Below are 24,816 nucleotides of genomic sequence, written 5' to 3'. Positions count from 1 at the left end.
ATATTGTTATATATTTATTAAAAGGTTATGTTTTTATTTTAATTTATAAATTCAGGTTACTATTTATTTATTTTTTTATATTAATAATATTAAGTTACATTGTGATAACCAGAAATTTGTTAAAAATGTGAAGTTTTATATATTTTATACAAAAAAAAAATATTTTTTATTAGATAAATAATTTTTTTTTATTAATTTTATAAGTGTTTTATTAGTATAAAAATAAAATGTTAACCATATGATGTAGCAAGAGCTATAATTAATTTTTTATATTTTCAATGAAATAAAATTATTTTTTTTTAAGTTTAAAATGAGTATCCATATATTCCCAATGATGCCTATGGCATCAGGTCTAGAAAACTTAAGCTTTTTAAAAAAAAAAAAAAAAACCAAACATTTTTTTCTGTTATTTGAGCATTATATAGTAATGTTTAAAAAAAAAATTATACAATTACAATGATTTCTAATAGTAATTTCTTACCCGTGATTCGGGAGGTATAGGTACTGCGCGGGTGGAATATGGTGACGATGAAATTAAGAATTTTTTTTTTTTTCGATCAAATAATCGCGCATATTTTTCAATCTGTGAGATTAAAACTCATAAATAAAATTGAGAAATATCGACAGACATGCAGAGGAGAGCTTAATGTTATATTTATTATTTATTTCCAGGTATGAGGGAGGAGACGTTAGATTTTTGAAAATCTATGGGGAAAAGAAAAAATTGTGAACCACTTATCAAATCGAACCAAATGATAACGCACGTGATGTCATTTTGAAATCACCGTCGTGCGCACCAGGGCGTCATAATATATTTTAATATTATTTTTGTCTTCAGCGTTGAAATTCGTTTCTTAGTACGCGTGCAACGAGATGGTAAAGTCAGATATTTGCGTCAAAATTTGCAATTTATCGCTCAACGCCGTATTATACTACCTGATCACGTTGAATTTAGTCAACTACAATAATCTATTCTGTTCTATGCGTGACTCTTACACGAAAATAGTAAAAAATTCATTAATCTTTTTTTTTTTTCATTCAGCTATAGATTTAATTGGATTTAAACGCCATTAAACACAAGCTTTGGATACTATTGTTTTATTATTACATTATTGCGGTATACTTTACAAATACAATTATTCGTCCATTTCTTTGTCTGTCCATGTTATTCATCAAAAATCAATAGAGACAATAACTCATGCCCATCGGAACGATATAAATGACTTGTGTAAACCAACGGTAATACAAAATTTAATAACGGTATTTTACTATAACATTTATTTTTACGCGTATTATAAATAATTATTAACTCATCGTACTATTCACATAATTTATATAACTATAATCAAAGGCTGCAACACGATTACGCACCGATCCCTTTTTACCTAATAAAATCACAGCACCATTGCGCACCAAATAATAATATGTGTATATATATGTGTGAGTGTGTGTGTGTGTGTGTGTGTGTGTGTGTGTGTGTGTGTGTGTGTGTAATAATTTATGTATAAAATAAAGTAATGTATACAATATATACTTTCTACATATAATTCTCATATACATGCACTCAAACTTATTATCTATTAATTCACAATTTATCTTCCCAATTATTACAGGCTTAGAACTTTCAACAAATTATCATGGTTGGCTTGGTTAAAAATTGTTTTTTTTCTAAATTACATGTATGCTAAATATATATGTTGATATGGTCAACAATTGAAATTTTTTTTTATTAAAAATTGTATTTTTTTCTTAACTGATAGTCATTATTCGACATTGTTGGGACTTATCAAGATAAATTTATCTAGATAAATTATCTAGATAGATTTTTTTGTCATCTTTTATCTTATCTAGATAAATAACGCTAAGTTATCTAATTACTAATCTGAGATAACATTTTCACTTCTCTAGAAAATTTTATCTAGATTATTATCTGTATTCTTGTAAAGATCAGAATTATTTTTATTTTTGTACAGAGACGAATCCAACAAATCAGAGATCATCAAAATCGGTCCAGCTGTTCTTGAATTATAAATTCTGTAACTAACCTGATTTTCTTTTATACATATAGATTTTGTATTCATAATCCTAATTCATGTATTAGTAATAAGTAATTATTATTTCTTGGTATGATATTTTGTTTGTAATTTCATGTCGAGATAATATTTTTGGTATTTTTAAACTTAATTTTTATTTTTCCACAGAAGTTCCAAATATAGTAGGTATTTGATTTTAGTATACACATGTCACTTATACGCTGAATAATCATTACTTCACTCTTGGAACCCGTAAAGTCGTAACTACTTATAGAATAATAAAATACATAAAATTAATAGTATATGAAAAACAATGTTGTTAACGTAAAATAATTTTTTATGTATTGTATATTCATCCTGATACAAACAGCAATTTTCATTTTTTTTTTTTTTTTTATTGTATAACATTTTAATGATTAACTATCAATAAATATTGTACATTATACATAAATACTGCTTAATGGTACACTACATTACTACAATAGACATTAAACACCTAAGTAGCTATTGATAATAATGATTGTAATTGAGTCTTCATAGATATTATTAGAATATGAAATATTGACCAAAAAATAACATTTTTTAAAAATATTTTTTTTTTATCTAGATAAAAATGAAATTATCTTTTATCTTTATCTAGATGAATTTGGACGTATTATCTATTCCCAACACTGTTAGTTGATATTATTATTATAACTATCATTAGCTCAATCATTTTTTCTTTTCGATTTGAAAAAGTGCATTTTGTGAATTATTAGTTTAAGTGCATGTATATGCAAATGATAGAAAGTAAGTATTGTACATAAATTATTATATATAATATATATATATATCTACACATAATTTGATGCGCAATTATGTTATGATTTTATCAAGTAAAAAGGGATCTTGGCCCAATATCGTGTTGCACCGATAATCAAACAACAAATAACTAATCTAAACGATATTTATTTAATCTGAAACGCATATGATTATAATTTCTAATTCTAATGTTACAAACTCAGTATCGTCAAAGATTGTAAACATATTTCTAAATTGAATTCGTACGACCAACAAACTTCTTGTAAAATAACAATTGTATCAATGATAAAGTGGTGATACCCGATTGAACACGGTCGTTATCAGCCGACCTTTTTGATGATCCGATTGAGCACGGTAAAAAAAATATATTGTATAAAACGTTGCCAGATTGAAAACTATTAAACTGGCAACACACTAATGTTATTTTACCGAGCCGTAATTTTACTGTGCATTTTGTTAAAGTACATTAAAATTAATAAAGCACAACACACGAGTGTCGCGCAGTAAAGTTATGGCGCGATATTTCGAAAACTATCGGGTGCACCTTGACTTTACTGTACGTTAAAATATTGCTATAAAGACTTATCCTGAGTACTCTGAATTTAAAAATGCTTACAACCTACTTAAATACTTATTGAAAATTGGAAATATATATTTAGGGAAAAAAATTTAAATGATTACCTTTTTCATGACAATTGTATGAGTGCTATTTTTTAGCAAAGAAATAGTGTAATTATAATATGTGATTAAAATCCAATAAAAGATTTTTAATTATAAATAATTATATTTAAATGTATATTATTTTGTTATAATAATATGGACGCACCGAGATCTATACACCAACACTACAAAAAATGCGAAAAAAAAGGTGTCTTGTCGTTTTTCTACTGAAGAGTTATTTTTTTTAGGAAACCTAAGCCGTAAAAATTTTATATTATGAAATAATCGTTACAAATCTATAATTGATATATATAATAATTATAAAAAAATCTTAAATGCACAGTTATACGGTGCACCGAATAATTCTAGGGTACAAAGCGGCAACGTCGCGCCCATTTTCGTGCTCAATCGTGTGGTTTTTGGGTTCTTTTTTTGGTTCCTATTGTTTGGTTGCCATCGTGCTCTATCGGGTTACGAAAAAGATCAATAGTGCTCAATCGGGTTCCAGTCTGATAAAGTAGTTCCATTATACACTCTTCGCACATGATTCAAGATCTTCATGCCACAGCACATAACAATTAATAAGTTTTTACCGTAAAAAATCATAACTGTTTCCATGGTTATTATAACAATCGTAAAAACGAACTTTAAAAGAAAGAAATGGCATTGTTATCATTACAAACTAAGTCCAGTTAGATAGATCAGTTAAATTTATTTTTATTTTTTTCATATATTTTTCGGTGACCTCACATTCGATAAACAAAAAATATAACAACATGAAAGAGCCATTGACAGTAATAATATTTATAGAAAATTATTTTATGTCCTTGCTACACACTTTTTTCATTGCGTCAATTGATAAAATAATTGTTATTGCGTAAATCATTGATGAATGTCAAAATACGAGTTTTTGTATTCGCCGAAAATCGACTTCGAGCAGGCGAATGCGATGCACGCACAAAAACGGTTTTACACGATTAATCGAGAGGGTCGTTCATGTATTAGTTATTGCTCGATGTTCTTCGATTTCCAATTGACCGTGTGGCCGAACGGATAGGAATGAAATTTTAATTGATAAATATAGCTATAACCTGCCATCACTACATATCCCGTGTCGATGGTATTGTATGGTTGAAAATTGTTTTTGGTCGTTTCGGTTTTCTAATAGTATGTACAATGGGCGGATAATCCATTTATATATCATTCTAGCTAAAATGAAAACATATTTAGATACTGTAATATTTATATATACACGGTTCAATATTTTTTCCCCGATTTCGTGTGAACGACGGATGAAAAAAAAATCGTTTCACTATCGTTGGAACTGTACCTAATTGAATACGACAATACTGCGTTAAAATATATTTTCAAATTTATTTAATGAATCGAATCGAATTATGTATTTATTCACGGTCGGATATACAAACATTTTCGATCGACAATCGAAATGTTATCACATATTTTACATCTTCGGTGGATAGAGACGCGAATTAACCAAGGAAACGATGGTAGGGTACGGTCATCATTCTAAATTTTTTAGTGTTATTGAAAATATTATTACGAAACCTTTTTAGTGAGTTTTACGTACGATTTTCACTTATTATGTTTAATATTTATATTTATTTCCATACAGTGTAAAGTGTAAGGTAATCTGTTTATTAATATTTTTTTTTAATTATATCTAAAATAAATATAAAAAATATAATAATATTATTAAGATATAATATTTATTATATTAAATTAATACACGAGCACAAAAATAGAAAATTAAAGTCTATATAATAGGTAATAAAAATAATTTCGAATTTAATGTTCGATAGCGAAAATATTTCGTTTGTATAACTCGCCGAGATTGTATTGTGATATAAGTTGTTTATATGTATCAAATTTTTATTTTAATGCAATGAACAGATTACAGTTTTATTTTACAACAGCTCTTGAATTAAATTAGGTAGTTTTCGAAAATATCTCACAAAATATAGAATAGACTGTAATTATAAATTAGATATACCGTTGAAAACGTATAGTTTCTTCTTTTGTTTTATGAGACTCTTGGGACAATTTTACCTAACAGAGTTTTAAATATTTTCATTATTTGTGATTTAAAACAACATTTCTTGCAAACATTTTTCCTTCTTATTAAATCCCCGTGATCTTTACAATCGCATAATATTTTAGTCTTTTATTTTGAATTTTAATTTGAGAATTTGCACAGGTCTTATCATCCATGTCACGTACATACAAATGTTTTAAGTTAAAAGCTCTTACACTGAAACAAGATGCACACATTAAATTTTCAAAATAATTTCTTCCTGAATCGTTCATATATAAGTTTTGATTTATTATGTTCTTTTTTTTTTTTTTTTTTTTTTTTTTAAATAATGAGTTAAAAGTGATTAGTACACGTTGTATTAAAATAATACGTAAATAAATATAAATATTTTAATTTATCATAATGACCATACTCACAATATCGTTATATTCATATAAATAATATTTAAACTAAAATAAGTATAAGGTGCACTGTTTCTAGAAATTAATAAGAACCAATTTATAATCAAACGTTACGCTTAAAGTTGACAAGTTAAACAGTATGATTAATTTTATTGTTATTAATAATCACTAATTATAATTTTTTCCAACAACTTGGATAATATTTATTTACCTTTTTCAAAATAAAAATGAAGCATATAAGTACTTGGTATATAAACGATTAAAATATAGATTTATTGTTGAATACCACGGTAACCATTTTTATTCTTTATTGATGCTGGTTACCGCACAGTAATATATATATATATATATAAATAAATATTTTTAAATAAAATACCTAAAAGCCAGTTTGTTGAGGAGGTAAAGTGGAGCTATCCAAGGGTTTCGGTGGATTCGAAAAGCATATCGGGACACATGGACAGTATTGGGAAGAATCACGTGAAAATCGGTCCGTTAATTTGTGAGTTTATACGTCCAAAATGTCAGCCACATATATTTTCACATAAATAAGAATATCATGTTGATCTGCGTGTTATTACAATTAATAATACTCTTTTAACGTGCTACCGGATCGAATAACGGTAAAAATCAGTAAAGACACATAAATCGTAGTCGATGACACGTGTAACGGTACGTGTGTATAAACGGGAGTAATGCGACACGGATGATGGAAATAGTGTTAACGCGGTAGTAGAATCTAATCAATGAATACATTTTTTAGTTGAAACGTAAAACACGATACCGCGCGCACGAGTGCCCAGCGATCGCGAACACTGATTAATAGTCACATGCCCGACACATTTTAGAAAAAAAAAAAAATAAAAATATTATAATATATCAGGTCCGCGAACGGAGAACACAATAACCCGTCCGACACAACGGGTTGGAGACTCGAAATAAATCAGTTGGGTATCCGGACGGGGTACGCGTGCGTCTACTGATCGGACCGTTAATCTTATGCACGATATCGACGCGTTCGTAAGACCAGGAGAAAGGATCGTCCGCACAAAAGGGATCGTCGTCGTCCCCGGGAAATAAAAAAAAACGTCGCAAGCTTTTACCAAACATTTTCTGACGATATTTTCCGTGCGTGAAATAATATTAATATGTTTCATGTTATGTATTTTTAATAGAAATTGAAATATCCACGGCACTTTTATTTATTGAAAACGTGCAATCACAAAAGATACGTTTTGTTAATAACGAAACGGGAGGGTGAAAAAAAAGTCGAAATACCGTGTTCTACATTCATAATGTCGCACTTTTCGACGGCCGCCAACGTTAACGATATCGTATTATTACATTATTGTTACGCGACACGTTGTCCGTGCGACCACGCGATCGCGCGCGACCCCGTAAGTGGATGTGATCCGTACGTGGATGACGGACACAACGAGAGGAGCACGACGTCCGGTGCGATTTCCATACGACGCGAAACCATTTCGATGAAAATCACCGTGTGTGCTTTTGCGCAGCGCGAGGCGAGAAGTGACACTCCAAATCAACCGGAATCGTAATGCAACTGGTTTTGGGAACCGCAACAATTTTTTTTTTTTTTAATTTATGCACGCGAGCGCGCGCGATTCATCGGCGAATGTTGAATCGATCGTAACGTTTGGTTCAAACGAAAACTCATAACGGAATCGTGTCACGACAAAATGACCATACTTGTGAACAGAGCGCGGGTAATGTAAGCGTTAACCCGAACGGTGGCAACTAAAATTATACTAATTTCTGAATTACAGTAGTTTTATAATTTGTGCGCGTATTTGCGTGTGCTTGTTCCAGTGCGTTTGTGTGTGTGTTTGTTCATGTACGAGTGTGTGTTTATGTGCTTTCGCGTACACAACGTCTCGAGTGCTTTTAACCCGTTCTGCTGGTGGTGGGCATAGCGTCAGAGCCCTCGTCGTCGTTGTCGGTGAAGGTGGTCTTAGCCATATACAATTCCCATGGCTCCACGCGCTGCCGTTCTCGGTCTACATTAATGCAGGTGGCTCGCGTGCCATTACGGCGCGGCTCCCCCAAGTTCTCCGTCCCGAATCCTAATTGAGATAATATTCGCATAGTATTATCGTTATGCGCGAAACAAACGGCTTTTTTTTTATATAATCATATATACACACATACAACGTAACTATATACTCGTCGTACCGTACATTTCAATTTAAAAACGCATCTTAAACCTTCGAATTTGTTGGGACGTCGGGTGTTTAATAAATCTAAAAACTACTTAGAACAATACACCGATATGCCGTGGTTCGCGTACGGTCATAAAACGCGAAATAATTTTTTTACAATTTCAATCAACTTTACCTTAGTTGCGGCATTACGATATAATAATCGGTCGCGTTTTATCATTCAAATACTTATCGGTTTGTTCCGTCGTTAAAACCTTTTCAGGTGTATATTCAAATGAAAGGCAAGCAGAAATCACCGAGATTAAGGAAAACGAATGACGAATTTTAATAGTAATTATTTGAGTTACAACAATCGTCAACTATTATGTAAATCAAAAACGTGCCACAGGAATAGGACCGATAACATGATATTCGCATGCAGACTCAACTAAACCTAAGCGAAGTAGCGCTGTACACCTTAATGCACCTGATTAATTTGCTTTTTGAAAACCATAACTATGGTATAACAGGGGACGATTTAAAAACATCCATATTTTCTCATGCCCTCATGCACCCATAACGCTGATTCGTTGTAGCACTGTCGATTCTATTTTATAAATATAGATTTACCGTCCGTTTGATACGCTCCATTAGAATGCGTAAAAATATGTATACGAGTATGATACAATTTATAGTACATAAAATGTACACATGTGTTTGTTCGCTTTTATTACTTAATAACCAAATGTATTGTTTATGAAATTACATTTTCACACTAAACAATATACAATACACTATCCATTTCAATATCATGTGTATTATTATACTAATATTCTAGATTTTACAATGTTTATATGATGTGTTTTAAATCATCGATATCTATTGTTCTTAATTTTCCGGGTGAAACGAGGAATGTATTGGTTTTACCGTAATTTTGCAGTGTTTATTTTTTTTTTTTTTTATATGTGTTGTTGCGTGCCGTCGTTCAATCGTAACGATGGTTAAGTTTTTAGGATAATATTTCAAATAAAAATACTCAAATATAATTTAACTGTTTATTTAAGAATTTTTCTAAGTACAAAAACAATAATTAAGAAATGATCTGGCGTGAAGGTGCTTGCGACTACTCGTATAAACTACATCTGAATATTGGTCTGTTCCCAACCCCCTTATATACTTAGGTTTGGTGAGGATCAAACGTGCCGCGCTGGGCGATAGTTGTTTTCAACTATCTTAAATAATTTGTCACTAGTTCGTTATTTATCACCTAGATGACCTCGCTAATATTGCCATTCGCACATCTTTCATATTTGTCGCGACTTTTTCCCAATTACATTTCTAAATGTAACCATGCGATTCACATAAAATATATGTTCTTGTTTACCTTCTGACTTTTAACTAAAATTCCTTTCTATTCATACGAATGCGAATATTATGTTAATAATAATCATTTTCTTGATCTCTACTATTTATGATCTACGTGGTCCCATCCATGTCGTACGAGTCGTAAGGACCTACATTTATGTACGTCCGCAACAGTGTATACACTTTTTCGATCAGAAGGATTGTTCCAATCATCACCAAATAAAATATAAAATATAGAAAATGGGTTCTAGTTGATATATTCAGGTAATTTTTTAAATTTCTTAACAATATTCGAAATAATTGAAAAAAAAAAAAAAACTGAGAATTAAAAGTAAAATGTACGACATACCGGTGTACCCGCGCTTATTTACCGCATAAAACTTTACCCCCCCCCTCCCCGGTAAAAATTCACTAATGAAATTTTACCGATGTTTTTAATACACTAGGGTAAAATTTCACTAGTGAATAATTACCTCCCACAAATTTTGTCTTTGAAATGTATTAATATAAGTAATTAATTAAATAGAAATATACTATAATATAATAACCATTCAATATATTTGCAATTATACTCTATTTTTTCACAAAAACCTTTTGCAGTAGTTTAACCCATGTTATCCGTATGTTATTCCAATGTCGCATTGTAAATCAAAGATATTATAGGTAATCAGCAATCTTTAACGTTCTTATGCTGCACGGTTTGTTAATTGTTTTTCTTGCCAACCATACGTGTGAGTGTGTGTTTGTGTTTAATATATTATAGTAATTTCTAATTATATATAGCTTTCTATGCCCATATAATACAAAAAAAAAAAAACTAAAATGCTTAATTAGCTAAATCTTTCAATACTTGGTGGTGTCTGTTTCGGTAAGTTTTGCTGTACTTAATTACACATTGTTCCCTCATTGTATTATCTTACAATAAATCACTAAATTTCAACAACTTTTGAAGTTTGTTTGTACCTATATAAAATATGAGATTAATATGTATTTTTTTATATCTCTAGTTATTAATTCTATATAAATATGGAGGTATTTAAAAGATTTTATTGACATTAAAACAAACCATTGATATTAATCTGACATTAAATCTTAAATATTATTATATGCCATGACAGTTTCATTAATGGATGTATTCTTAGCGCGTCTAAATTACGGCATAATCAAGATATGACTTTGCCTATGGGTTTCAACTTACATATTGTGAAATATACAATTATTTATTTAAAAATTAAAATAGTTTTGCGGAAGAGCTGTTTTGCTATTGCTGTTTCAAATTGACTAGGCCAAAGGGCACTTTTGGTTGCAACCTCCTGGCTTCTATATTTGATATTGGTTATAGAAATAAAAAATAAATATATTTTCGTATATTTGTAGTTTTGTACCTGGTACATTATTATAAATTATGATATGGTTGATTTTATATAATAATATTTTAATACGAATTCATTATTTTTGTCTTGATATTTTAATCGTGGATATTTTATCCTTAGACATTTTTACCAGGAATTTCTATTGTTAGATACATACAAGACATATACGTTGAAATATTATTAGTAAATGTAAAATAAACAAATGATAATTATATTGTAAATCTCGTAGAGTATAGAGAAAAAATTATATAACCAGATTTTAAGATTGATTACACAAAATTTAGATTATTTTTTCATTCCCGAATTTGTCTTCATTGTGAACAGTTCGTCGTGAATAGTTTAATACGGTACCTATATATGTTTTGATAAAAAATTTTTTGGATGTTTATAAATAAAATTATTTTTTTTTTTTTAAATCATCTTACACATTATAAGTATTTTGTTTCTTTATTATTCTCTTATATTATATTTTAAACAAAAATATTATAATATATAAGACTATAAAAAAACTTAATAATGAATTTATTATTATATTAATAATGATTTGCTGTATGTTTGGAAAATATAAATTTACATAAAAATAATTATATAAATGTACAATTGACAAAAAAAAAAAATGAAAATGAAAATTGCAATTAGTTAAAAAATTACTATTGCACGCATTAGGTATTTAATTTATAAAAACAAGTATAAGGTTCAATTATCTTTTACTGTAAACTAAATATAATTTTTATCAATTTATGTGTTTTATTATTTTTATTATTTTTATTTTTAATTTAAATTACCTATTGTTCTTTATATTATGTATATTTGAGTCGTAAATAAAATAAATTTTACAAAGTTATTGCTATGTTATCTTAACCTTGACGGCTGGACATATTTTTATTATTATTATTAAAACAATTAGAAAAAAATAGAAAATATCATCATGAAATTTTTCCCCTTTTCCCTCCCCAGTAACTATTATCTAATAAAATTTTAGCCGTAAATATTTTACCTAGGGGTAACATTTCACCAGATAATAATTACTGGAGAGTAAAAAAATGTCATTAGGAATAATATATTAGGAAATATTAAAAATTTTTACCGCATACAATTTTACTCTCCTGATAAAAATTCACTAGTGAAATTTTACTCCCCCAGTAAAAATTTCACGGGGGTAAATAATTCCGGTCACACCGGTTTTCAATAGCATTGCGTTTTTGTTTTCATCGTAACTCAAAAGAATAATAATCATTGAATCAATTATATTATAATTGTATATTGAATTGCGAGAATCGCATTACATTCAAATTGAGTATGGTTCGATGAAAACCATTAGGGATAACGTAATGATACATATTTTTTCGGATAAGTGAATAAAATGTGAAAAGGAATAGAAAAATCATATTCCCCTGAAATTGTCTAAGGCATAATCAGAATCGTTGAAAAAATCTTCGGATGATAAAGATATTTGCGAATTTCCAATGCGATTCACAGACATATAGTAATAATATATAAGCCGTGGTTACATCGTTTACACAAAAATAATTCCATTCGATTTACTATCGTAGACGGATTATTATATTATTATTATATTTTTATATACTATTGTGATGAAGAATTAATCCGTTCGACGTTTATGCGCCGTACTAAGACCAGACGATATCGCATAATTGTTGAGTGGTTCTTTTTTTTGTAACGCTTGCATTGGATATTTTAGTATAAAGCAATATCAATAACAATAAATCCAGTTTAATATAAGTCACATTAAAACGTGTATAACCATGTCGTAATAGGAAATAGTTTAATATAATATAATATTTTCAAATCTAAGAAAATAATAGCACAATAATAATTTTACCATTGCTGTTAATTGGCGTGTAAGCCACAAAGAAGTTTGAACGACGATTCGAAATTCCGTGCTCCAATCTGTTGAACGAGTTAGATGTATTACCGTTTTATCGTTCTGCACTGACTTTTTTTATTGTAACGTCGCCATCAAAATTTTCTTTCGATACTTACACGTTTTATACATTTTTGTTATTAAACACATTCGTTCGAATTTACTTTACTAACATTCTGTAGGTCAATTGACAGAGCGAACCTACATTGGATCACCATCGAAACTCGTAAGATAAAATGAAAAACTAACAGTACTAACAAATCAATCAATACTAGAAATTATTTATTTATCTAGATAAAATTATCCGGATAGGTATATGGACCATTTTAGACGATAATCAAACAATCAGATAACTAGTGTCTAATATGTCTCGATAATAATAAGTCAAGGAAGCAGTATTTATATCTAACTTGATTATTTAGATAAATTCGTCTTGATACAGCTCAACGATATTTATTTCAAACGTTACATTGATTTATGTTGTTTGTTTACATTTATACGTTCGACAATATTTGACATTACCAATTGGATCGCTACGACCACGTAATGATCATTAATACAACATGCAATGGACTAACAACACATACCTGTAAATCGCCGTTTTTTCATATCTGTACCAGACTACTAGGATCACTGTGTCCAAGGGTTCATGCGGTATTGGTGGTGCGATGTCGCATGGTAACGACGCCGTCCCGTGAACGACAGCGAATATCTGACGTATCGGACCTGTAGAAAAAGAAAAAAATAATTAACAAACGTGAAAAATCAATATTTTGCAAAAAAAAAAAACGTAAACGAAAACATGGTAAGCACGATACAAGAACCTGTGGTGCGACGTACGTATACATGTATTATCAGACGCTCTAATGATTAACAATAGATCTCACGACGTTGATCATTCGATACGATATCGGTACTTCTTTTTTAACAAACGATAATTATGGAAAATATCACAACATCCAGACTCAAAACTATATATATAGTCGACGGACGTTAATATTAACGGCATCATGACGAAAACGGTCGATAAAATGGTGTAGATCATAAAAATGTAAATAATAGTATTGTGAGATGAAACGAAAATATTTACTATCGGTTTATAACGTCTGGTGAGTTCAAGAATATGAGTGACTTATTGAAATTACTAAAACCATTTAATAGAAACATTACGTAAGGGAAAGCATACAAGTGAATCAATGTAAATATATTTTATACTCGTTAAAAAATGGAGAACAAATCCTTCATTTTTTAACTACAGTCAAAAATCTATATTAGGTGACTTCAAAATAGAAAATTTTAAATGTGATATATGATTATTTATAATTTAGAGATAAACAAATAATTTTTTTTTTTTAAATACCAAATTTTTATTTTTTTCAATTCTATAATATATATTATACAGAAATATGTTATGATAATATTTTACGTTTGAAAATCGCTTTTATTAATCATCGTTTGTACGGTGTGAAATGAATATAGAGAAACATCGGATGGTATAATCTCAAATGATCACTGATAAAACAATATAGTAGCTTCAATCAAATTTAGCATAGAATACAAATAAGTACGGTCTGAAGGCTGCAATAATAGACGCATCAATTTTAATAAAACGAATGCATTGATGTTACATTATTCTTATTGTTATTCCACATTTATAGGAATATCATAACATGTTGACAATATTATTTCATTTTATCGAACTATCATCGTATACATAACTGATGATACAGTTTTTGTGTATAAGGGGTGGTGATGCTTAAAAGGGTATCACTTTAAATACTTCCAACGTAATTTCGAGATATTTTCTGCACTTATAAATCATATCAAAAATAAGTAAACTGCCAGGATAAATAGAATTTATTGAAGTTTTTATACTTTTATTTTTGGCGCGTAATAAATTCTCGAATTTATTTAAATTATATACTTTTGAAATACAACCAGTATTTTATATTTAGTTGCATTTATTACTTTTTAAATAATTGTCTGACGGTACGTCCATACAACTGGATAAAAATAAATTTCCAAAAACTTATTTTACACGTTTGACTCTTACTGCGTACAAGATTCGAAAACATTGTTTCAATAAAAGTTACCATGTGCGGTCGAGAAAAATAGAGTAACATTAATATTACGGAAAGATATAAGACTTTATATTAGTTGTTCAACAACCGAAATCGATTCGCTTGATTCGGCTATATTTGCACGATTGTGAGGTACAAAACAGAAACGAAATCTTAATCATCATGTCGTTGTCAGACATCCGTTGATAATCTGAACACCGAATATCTTGTTCTGTATATTATATCGGTTGAACAGTTAAGTATGTAGATCGGTACATGAGGACATTTTCACTTCCAGCTAAAATTTAGACTTGATATGGCGACAATCATCAGCATCATTATCTTCGTTGTTTTTTGTAATATACGTCAGCATCTGGTTAGGTTACGCGACAACGTTGACGGAGGGGGCACAATAATGATACACAGTAATATAGTGGTGATTTTACAATAACACAGAGCACGAGCACGCCATACTATTGTTAAAATTGGCAACAGCCACAAGACGTTGCCGCAATCGTACGAATCCAACTTGATAAAAACAAGTTTTTAACAATAGAAACAATAGCTATTAATCGTGGTTCTATAGCGCTGAAAATCTATTCCCATCAAGTTGAATAAAAACGATTAGTGCGACGTCTAGTGGCTGCGTCCACGCAACCGCAACTGATTTTATTAACAGGTCAACGTATCTGTTCATTACAAAATCGATGGTGATAAATGATTACCATTATTATTTGGCCCGTGCAGAAATCTAATAAGTACGTCGTTAAATAATATGTGGATAATTATATCGATCGTCCGACCATGATAAGATTATATATGTAGTATATTTACGACGATTCGAAAAGTAAACGTTCATTAAATAAATATAATTTAAAATAAACAATATTATAAAAACTTGAAAAGTTTAAAAATTAACAAAATTAACAATATTCTCAAAATCTATAAAAATGTAATTATACTCGTATGCAAAACATGTAAAAATATGAAAATAAAAAAGAGTTCCATTTAATCGACAGTACGCCGAATCGAGAACATATTGTATACCGATAAATTTAGACTTGAGGAAAAACATGGTAATTCATATAAATCCTAGCCTTAGTAATAATAGTATTACTATAATATGGGTCGATAGCGCGTTCATAATATTGATTAAGTACGTTCTATTCTCACTGTATTTATGTACCAGAATTGCATATGCACTGCGCCGTCGGTATTTATAGTTTTTATTCTTATCATTCGATATATTAGACTTATTACGCGGCAATATTGTTCAATATCTTATTAACGTACACAAAGTGAGTAAACAATCTGTTAGTGAGAATAAATTATCACTTTAATATAACGCGGGTTCATTCTCCCGTCATATTTGCTGCAACATTTTATGTTTATATAGGATTAACCACCGGATGTATTGTTTATATTTTTTAATTAACAGTTGAAATTACAAAAACAATAAGTTCAACCGTGGATTAAAATAGACTCGTTAAACAAATACAGACTTTCCAATGAATATACGTCAAGCATTATTATAGTATTGTTATATATTAAGTACGAATTGTAATCCATAGGGTATTATTATTAATTTTTCATTATTTTATTGTCCGATTAGAGAATTTATTAAATTTTAGTTCATTACACTTATTTACGTTAAAAATTTTATTATTTATTATTTTTATTATTATTTTTTAATTTTATTTTTTAGATAATAACTTAAACGTGTTTTTTATGTATAGTAGAACAGTCAAATTTAGTAAATATTTATGTGGTTCTTTAAAAGAAATATTAAGCATTCAAAATCAAAAAAAAAAAAAAAACATCTAAAAATAAACCGTAATTTGACCATTTACATACTTGTTTACCAAAATTAAATTATACTTTAATAAAATAAAATAAAATAATATATAGCTATAATATTAAAATTCAAATCATAATTTTAACCATATAATAATTTACTTCATATTTCTTAAGTCATAACGTGCGATCAATCTTTATGTTCATTCTGTAACACATTCTCTATAATTCATTAATAAGTTATTCACAAAATAAGAGAAATTTAAAATAACCATAAAAAGAAAAAACTAAAAAATTTTGATCGATCGCATAAAATAATATGGTACTTTCGATGACAGAGTTTCATTATCAAAACACTATTTAATGATCTGATTAGTTCATATAAACTGTATTTAGTGATTTGCTCCAATAGCTTACCGTGACAAGGCCGGATTGGACAAATTCGGCCCACCGAGTTTTCTGTATGTTACCGGCTCACTTAATAACTGGTGGCCCTTGTCCAAATTTTTTTAATCCCATATTTTAATAGATGCACTTATCTTCAATTTTGAACTATTAATATTTTCTGTTAGCGGCTTTTCACAACTTAAAAGGCCAAACATTGTCGGGGCCCACCGACTTTTGCTCGGTAACTCACCGGGCCAATCCGGCCCTGTACCATTGTAAAAAATGTTTGCGATATTATTTAGAATATGTACTACGTAAATAAATTTTACTCATTTTCACCGAAAAATGGAAATATCATTATTTTTACTTGGTAAGAATGTATAGGTAATCACGTGAAAATTACGTGACTCACGCATAACTAGTAGAACTGTATGCTTTGTGTTTTCTCGGTGTATTCGCAAAAGCAGGCGCGGATCCAACCTACCATAACGGGAGGGGTGGATTATAAATGAGTATACTCTATGTGTCGGCTGGGGCTGGCCGGCTAACGGTTGTCGTCGATCATACGGTTACAATAATATTGTTCTTATCGAATATTCATTAATTTAAGTTATAAAAATAAAACATGAAAATATGTGATAATAAAAATACATTAGAATGTTACTACGCAAGATAATGTAATTTAACAGTACATCAAATTAAAATAACACATTTTAATACGGCCAACGAGGGGGAAGGTCACCCTTACTACTCCCCTGGATCCACGCTTACGTAAAAGTGGTTTTCGTTATTATTTTTTCTCGTGCTGTGGTTGGATAATAGTTTAGCGTTTCATATTCAGTGTTATATAAGTTAAGTTACATTTGTGCCGGTTTCATTTTTCTTCGAAGAAATTACGAACTATGCTGACAAACATAAATGTTATTACTATTAAACGGAACAAGCTATGATAGAAAGAAAGAAAAAAAACCAATTGTTTCAGAAAATTAACTGTTTTTCTCTGATCATAACACTCGATTTTAAATCCCTCTTGGGGTTTTGGTTTTCGACAAATAGTATTAAAACTTTGTGTTTCCGCATTGGATTACATAACTTTTGATTATCACCGTTGTCGGCAAAACGCGTTTATAGTTTTTAATAGGTATATAAATAAATGCGACTTTCGTCTCATAATCGTCTTCGATACTGATTCATCTTCAAACCATATCGTGCTAAATATACCCAATATGTTTCGATGAAAACTTGTAATCAACTTTTCGGAAATTAATTTCGCTTCTAGTTGTATAATTAATTAAACACTAAATTAACACACTGAAACTAATCTTGTACCACAACTCATTATTAAATATTAACTGTAACTGTGATTGTATTTTTGGTCTTAATATTTCTCATCTATGTCAAAACGACGGAATACAAAATAATAAATGCACCGTAGCACCAGCATTCTCGATATCAAATAGTTTATTTAATTAGGTCTCTCAAAATGCGATGTTTATAAGTGTCTAATTTTTTTACAAAGTTTGGCAACTTTTAAATACGTAATTAAACATTTGAACTCGAATAATCTACAGAAATACGAAACCTAAACTATGATCTAAAATTATAAAAACCGGATACATTTCTAATAAGGAGTACGCTAGATCCAACGGGTAAAAATAAGGGTAAATATTGAACACGTTCCACGTTAAGCGGGTGGTATGAAATTTTAACCAGCTAAAACGGACGGAGTATATGTTTGTATTGACATGTAAGGGCTCAAATACAGCACAGGGTTCGGCTCACAGTTTTAATATAATATTACTCCAACGTGAATATTTGTATGTACGTACCTATATGCACATGTGTGTGTGTGTGTCATACGTTAACTCCAAAATAGACACCTCCTTTATGTATATGTATATAATATTGTTTATACGTTCTGATTAAGACTGGACGCTGGAGATGCATTGTGTTTATTTTAATTAAACCCCCATCCGATTACCTGCACCAGATTAAAATGCTCCAGGGTATGTGCGGACTAATATTATCAATGCGAGTACGTCAAAACAATAATATTATTAATAATTATTATTTACAATATCAGCTGGACAACCAATTTTAATCCACGATAATGTTCTCTGTACGTATATATACATCTTATGGCGATGAATTTTGGAGATTTAATGTTATTAATTTAAACGACGTAATACGATCCGATGCTAGGCTAGAGATTTATATTCATACATTTATAAATATACAAGATTTGAAAAATATTTCGTCTGTCTGTAATTGAATACAATTCGTCGATATTTAGTAAATCGATTCTGGTCGAAGTCGTAAAATCTTGTCAGCCTAATACTCATTTGATGAAACTTTAAACAACTTCTTTCAGAGTTTTCTAAAATTTAACACCATACACGTCAAATGAGATTTTCTCAGAAAGGAGTAGAAACATCGTAAAACATACAATAGCAAAAATCAACAATAGGTTGGGCAGCGGTAGCTTTTAGGATCACCGAATATGAGATCATCATGACAAGAAAATCACACTTGTCATTTAAACTTTGAAACCGCTGCTAGTGTATACGACTTGACCAACTAAATGTATACTAAAAATTCACCCAGTATTCACTTGTGTACCGCAGTATATTACACATATATTAGAGTCGAAAATATTCTCGTTGAAATTGCATACAACAAATACCGTATGTAAAGAAAACATTTGAAAACTCATTATGCACTACTCGTTGTTGGAACATATTACAACTATGAATGCATTCGAATACACGACGGATTACATTATTTTCATTATACCGTTTACAACTTTTTAGTTAGCTTTTAGATTTTAGGCTAGTTATCAAATTAATAAAAGCAAAAAATACGAGTATTTCTATTTATATTTGATAAAAACAAATCTATATCAGTCGGATCTCTCATAGTATCTACTATGAATATACGAGAATGTATACTAAATTAATTTGGTTTGATCAAATTACGCAGTAAATTATATGTTAACCGATTTTCAAATTGTAGTTTTCAAGAACCGTGGTAGAAGTATGAAATCTTTAGAATATAAAAAAAAGAATATAATAATAACATAAATAGAAAAACACATTCAATGCTTAAGTGGTTTTTAAACGGTTCGATGGAAGAGGTGTGTTCTTGAAACGTTTACGTGCCGATCGCATCGGAAACATTATAATATGGGAAACTGATTCCGGAAAAAGTTCGAATTTCGTCATCGGTTTCTTTAGTGTCGTACTTTATGCACGCGACGTGCAGGTGTTCGCATGATCCCGTACCGATGCGGTTTTTCGAACAATAATTAAACCGTATCAGTTTGTTTGGAAAGCGCGATCGACGAAAAAACGAACGATTACAGGGCAAGTGTTGACGTTTCGGACACGCAGGCACACGCGATAATATTGTGTATATTATTATAAGAAAAAAAAATAGTAATAATAATAATAATAAATACGTTGATGGTGATGCGGAGAGGGGTAACGTGATATTATTCGAAAAGGTGTACCTTAGAAGGCGACCGGCAGTGGTTTCGTGCGCTGAGACGCGGAATGCGGCGCGGGTGGTTGAAGCGGTTACCGTTGGTGCAGCGGGGAGGAGGTCAGATAATATTGAACCTCTGAGCATAAATATTAATTAGCCCGGGACCATTTTACCGGCAGTTTTTTAATATTCAAACATTATAATGGTTTTTCTCGTCCTCGCGTGGATCCTGGGCGGCGGTGAAGACGGGGCGAGATAGAGGGGTCGGCGAAATAGGGTGGCAGGAGTGAGACGACCTAACCGTTTCGGCGCAGGGCGACCTGGAGCGAAGAAGGCGTCGGCCTGTACATAATTCACAATGTACCTTGACAAGCTCTTTTTCCCCACGTGCCAAGAACGAACACCAAACTTACCCCTGCCACGTTCCCACTCGCTGATCGCGGCATACACGAGTAACGTGCACACGACTCGCGTTTGTCCGACCGAAAAAACCACTTTTCCACGAGTGCGTGCCGAGCGCGATGTATTGCATTGTCGCCCGAAAATATCAATCGCTTTCAATCGGATTCCCGTGTAAAACATGCACCACAAACACACGCGTAATGTATTTCTCGGTCATCACCACGACGGTTATCGTGTCCGCTCACACCCGCTCCGTACCCATCCGGTGTGCCGATGAGCGTACCAACCACCGATTCTGTAACACTTGGTCGTTTTAGTTATATCCGCCCTTTTTTTTGTTTTTTAGTTTTTATTATTATAATTATTTTTTTTAATACTGCTCAAACGACCGTTAGTCGGTATATTATACTAATATTACACTTTTAGGTTGGTGGAACGTGTGTCACTTACACGGTTCACGCATATTTTACTACATATTTTTTTAGGTTTTTTTTTTAAGTTTAATGTTTTCCGCAAAAACAACTACTACCTGAGTAATACACACATAAAGATATACATAAAGAGAGAGGGAGTGAGAGAGATAGAGTGCGAGAGAAACGATAACCAGAGACAGAGATTCGTTTATGTTTTATTTTTTTATTTATTTTTTATTATTACTTGTTCTCTGTTTAAAATGAAATAAAATCTCCCTTAACCATGTTTCCGTTTTGTTATTTTTAAATATCTTATAAGATGTTCGAAGCTACTATATTCTTCATATTTTCATCGTGGTTAAATGTATTTTTCTGGTTACCGCCCGAAAAATATAATAATAATATTATAGTGTATAGATGTATAACAGTACAACAGATTTTAATAACAACACCATTATACGTCATTAATGTAATAAAAGTTTGAGTAAAATCACAAAAACATAAATGGTTATTTTTGTGAAATAACGTTCTCCCTCCGATGTAAAATTTAAATTGGTACGAAAACGTTTGATTGTATTCTCCGTGATCTTACTCCGGTAAATATTTATTGTAATATCTTTGTAGCAGGTATTTATTTTCTTAAAATTATTTTTACAACTTATTATTCAAAATAAATTTGAATTAAAATTTTGGATCGTTTTCATTTATTGTGTATAATAGTCATAGTAAATAAATTTAAAAATAAATATAAAAATTTAAATGCACAATAAAATAACAATTCCACGTATTAGGTACAATAACGTAATAGCGAAAAAAAAAATAAAAATGTGACGAGACAAATTGGACGGGTGCGATAAAAATAAAAAACATAAAATGCCTTAAAATATTTTTATATTAACATATAAGTATCTTATAGTTTCGTGAACAGATTATTTTATAAAAGAAATTTTTACAAAAAATAAATATATGAATTTAACTTTAGACTTTGATTTAATTAATTTGGTACAAAAATTATTATTATATGATAATAAATAATAATATAATTTATGTAAAATGCTCTAAAGTGTCTGGTTTGTGTTTCAAATCCCTATGGTTAATATTTGCGGACAACAAAATAGCCAATATCGTTTCAATAAATAAGTAAAAAACAGCCTGGAGTATTATTAAATTTTTAAGGTACGACTGGTTTCGAGTTAAAAATTCATGATCAAGAAAATACAACTTTAATAAAAATGCGACTGTATATAAAAAAAATAAAGGAAGGAAATATCGTTTAATCGAAATTCTGATTATATTTTAGGTAATTCAACTAAATTCGTAAAAATTTAATTATCTAGCACTTTTAAATTTTTCACAACTTTCCATTAACTTCTTTTGGGGTTTTTTTTTTTTTTTTTTTGACTATAAATAGAACTAAGGCTAAATCTTATATTTAATTAACAAACGTAAATTATTAAAATTGATAATTGTATAAATATTTAAATACCAAAAAGTTATATATTTTCTTGGTTTTTATCAACATTTGAAATGTTAACAGTTAAAAAATCAAATATTTTGAATACAGATATTAGAGATTTTAAATAATTGAATAAATATTAAGATGAACTGTGCATTACTTCCTATATCAGATCTTGGTGGTGCTCTAGATATTTTATCAGAAAGTTTACCTGAGGAACTTATAGATTTACTAGATTGGTTCAGAGATTTTTATGTTGTCCGTAAAAATTGTAGTCTTCAAGGTCGACGATCTGCGCGGTTTTCTGCGGCAATGTGGAATTTATACGAATGTATATTGATAAATAAATATCACATAAATAATCATTCTGAAGCGACATATAGGTGATTAAATCAGTTAATGACTAACAAACTTATAATTTGGGCTTTCATAAACACATTACGAAAAATACAAGCAGGAACTGATACACAGTATGAACATTTGATAACGGGTAATAGTCCACGGAAAAAAATTAAAAAAATTTAAAGACACGGACAAAAGTATTTTTAAATTAGTCGATAGATACGATAAAAATGACATTCCCACATTTATTAGGAGAACATCTAATAATTTAGTTTTAAAATAAAAAATATAAATATAAAATACAATTTTGACTAAAATTGTACTGAATATATTTTTAATCTATATTATATAATTATTAATAGTTTTTAGACATTTTTTTATAAATTAAAATCATGAAAATTAATTAATTTATGCATTTCTTTTGTCTTTATCGTCGAATCAGCGTCGCCGAAACAGTAGTGTCGAAAATATCTATCGACGAAAAGGCCGCACCGAAAAGTCCCATTCCCGTGTATGATATTTTCAAGACTTCTTGTACAACTTAAATCATTTATTCGATATTTTCAAAAAATAAAAATAAAATCGATTTGGTCCAGTTGCTTTGATATTCTGCAAATGTAGCTGTTTTTTTGTAGTAATTTTCCATTAGTTTTTTTTTTTTAATATTAAGAAAATTATTGAGAAATACGAAATTGGCCCTTTAATCCAAATCTAAAAATAATTTGTGGCAATATTCCTTCTTAGAATAAAAAAGCTGAGATTAATAAGATTGTGAAATAAAGATGATTTCCTCTAATTATTTAATATTTCAGGCATTTTATCAGTTGCTCTTAAATGGTCTGAATGATTAAAATCAAAGAATATCAATTGTTTATTTCATACATAATGAATTAAAAAAATCATCTATTTGTAATATTTTATTATATTTCTATTTCTACATATTAATCGTTTAATAGTCTTACCCGACTCGAAGGTATTAAAATAAAACATAAAATACCTATTAGTAATTTTTCATTCGATATTGTAAGTTAACGGCCATCACTATCGTAATACGAATAAGTACCTTATATATATATGCGCTTAGAAAATATTCTTTCTATTCTTTCCATCGGACGGTTAAAGATAGGTTTTTCTATTTTTTTTTTTTTTTTTATCAGTAGACAGTGAATTTCATATTTTCACACACATGTAATCTGTTCGTCTAAAATAACAGCGAGAGAAACCAAGACTCTTTTTTTCACTCATAGCTTTTGGTTCCTGCGATACAAATGTTACCGTCTAGAAAGAAATTGAAATAAAACAATATCTCCGCAAACTTATGATTTAACGTGAAATTCTTTGTCGCGACGCACGGGGGCGAACGAGTTGCTTACGCACAATGATCAATGTGGTTTACGCAACAATGAGAACAGAGTTCTATGCGTCGTCACGGTGTTTGCTAACGGTTTCACTACCACGTAATGCGTACAAAATAATAAACGACTCGCACAAGAGCAATACGTTAGGCTCGTCCCTTCACGATTGGGTCCGTCCGAGCTTTTAGACCGCAGGGCCGCACGATAGACGGTGTCACTCCCTTTGCCTCGCACGGCACATCCTCACGCCGACCTCGACATTCGGTTAGGAATAAAGATCGCGCATTGCCCCCTCTACGCCTGGCCGAAACGTTACGGGACGGGATCTCACTTACATGAGAGCAGGCTCGCCCCAGGGACTTTCCGAAGAGCTATATAGTTTTGTAAAACGAAAAAA

At 30.1% G+C, this 24,816-nt stretch overlaps 1 protein-coding gene across 1 annotated transcript in view; it reads right to left on the bottom strand.

Moving 5' to 3' along the window:
* The window catches only part of LOC112688641 (nephrin-like), a 576,118-nt gene that overhangs the window by 164,270 nt on the left and 387,032 nt on the right, over positions 1-24,816 (bottom strand). The window contains exon 2 of the mRNA XM_025561937.1: positions 13,315-13,453. Within this exon, the coding sequence (XP_025417722.1) occupies positions 13,315-13,453 (139 nt within the window). The remainder of the gene's footprint in view (positions 1-13,314; positions 13,454-24,816) is intronic.

Source organism: Sipha flava, unplaced genomic scaffold (assembly GCF_003268045.1).
Source record: "Sipha flava isolate LNK unplaced genomic scaffold, YSA_version1 3_pilon_pilon, whole genome shotgun sequence".
NCBI lineage: Eukaryota > Metazoa > Arthropoda > Insecta > Hemiptera > Aphididae > Sipha > Sipha flava.
Note: the sequence above shows the minus strand (reverse complement) of the source record. Positions and strands in the feature narration are given on the sequence as shown.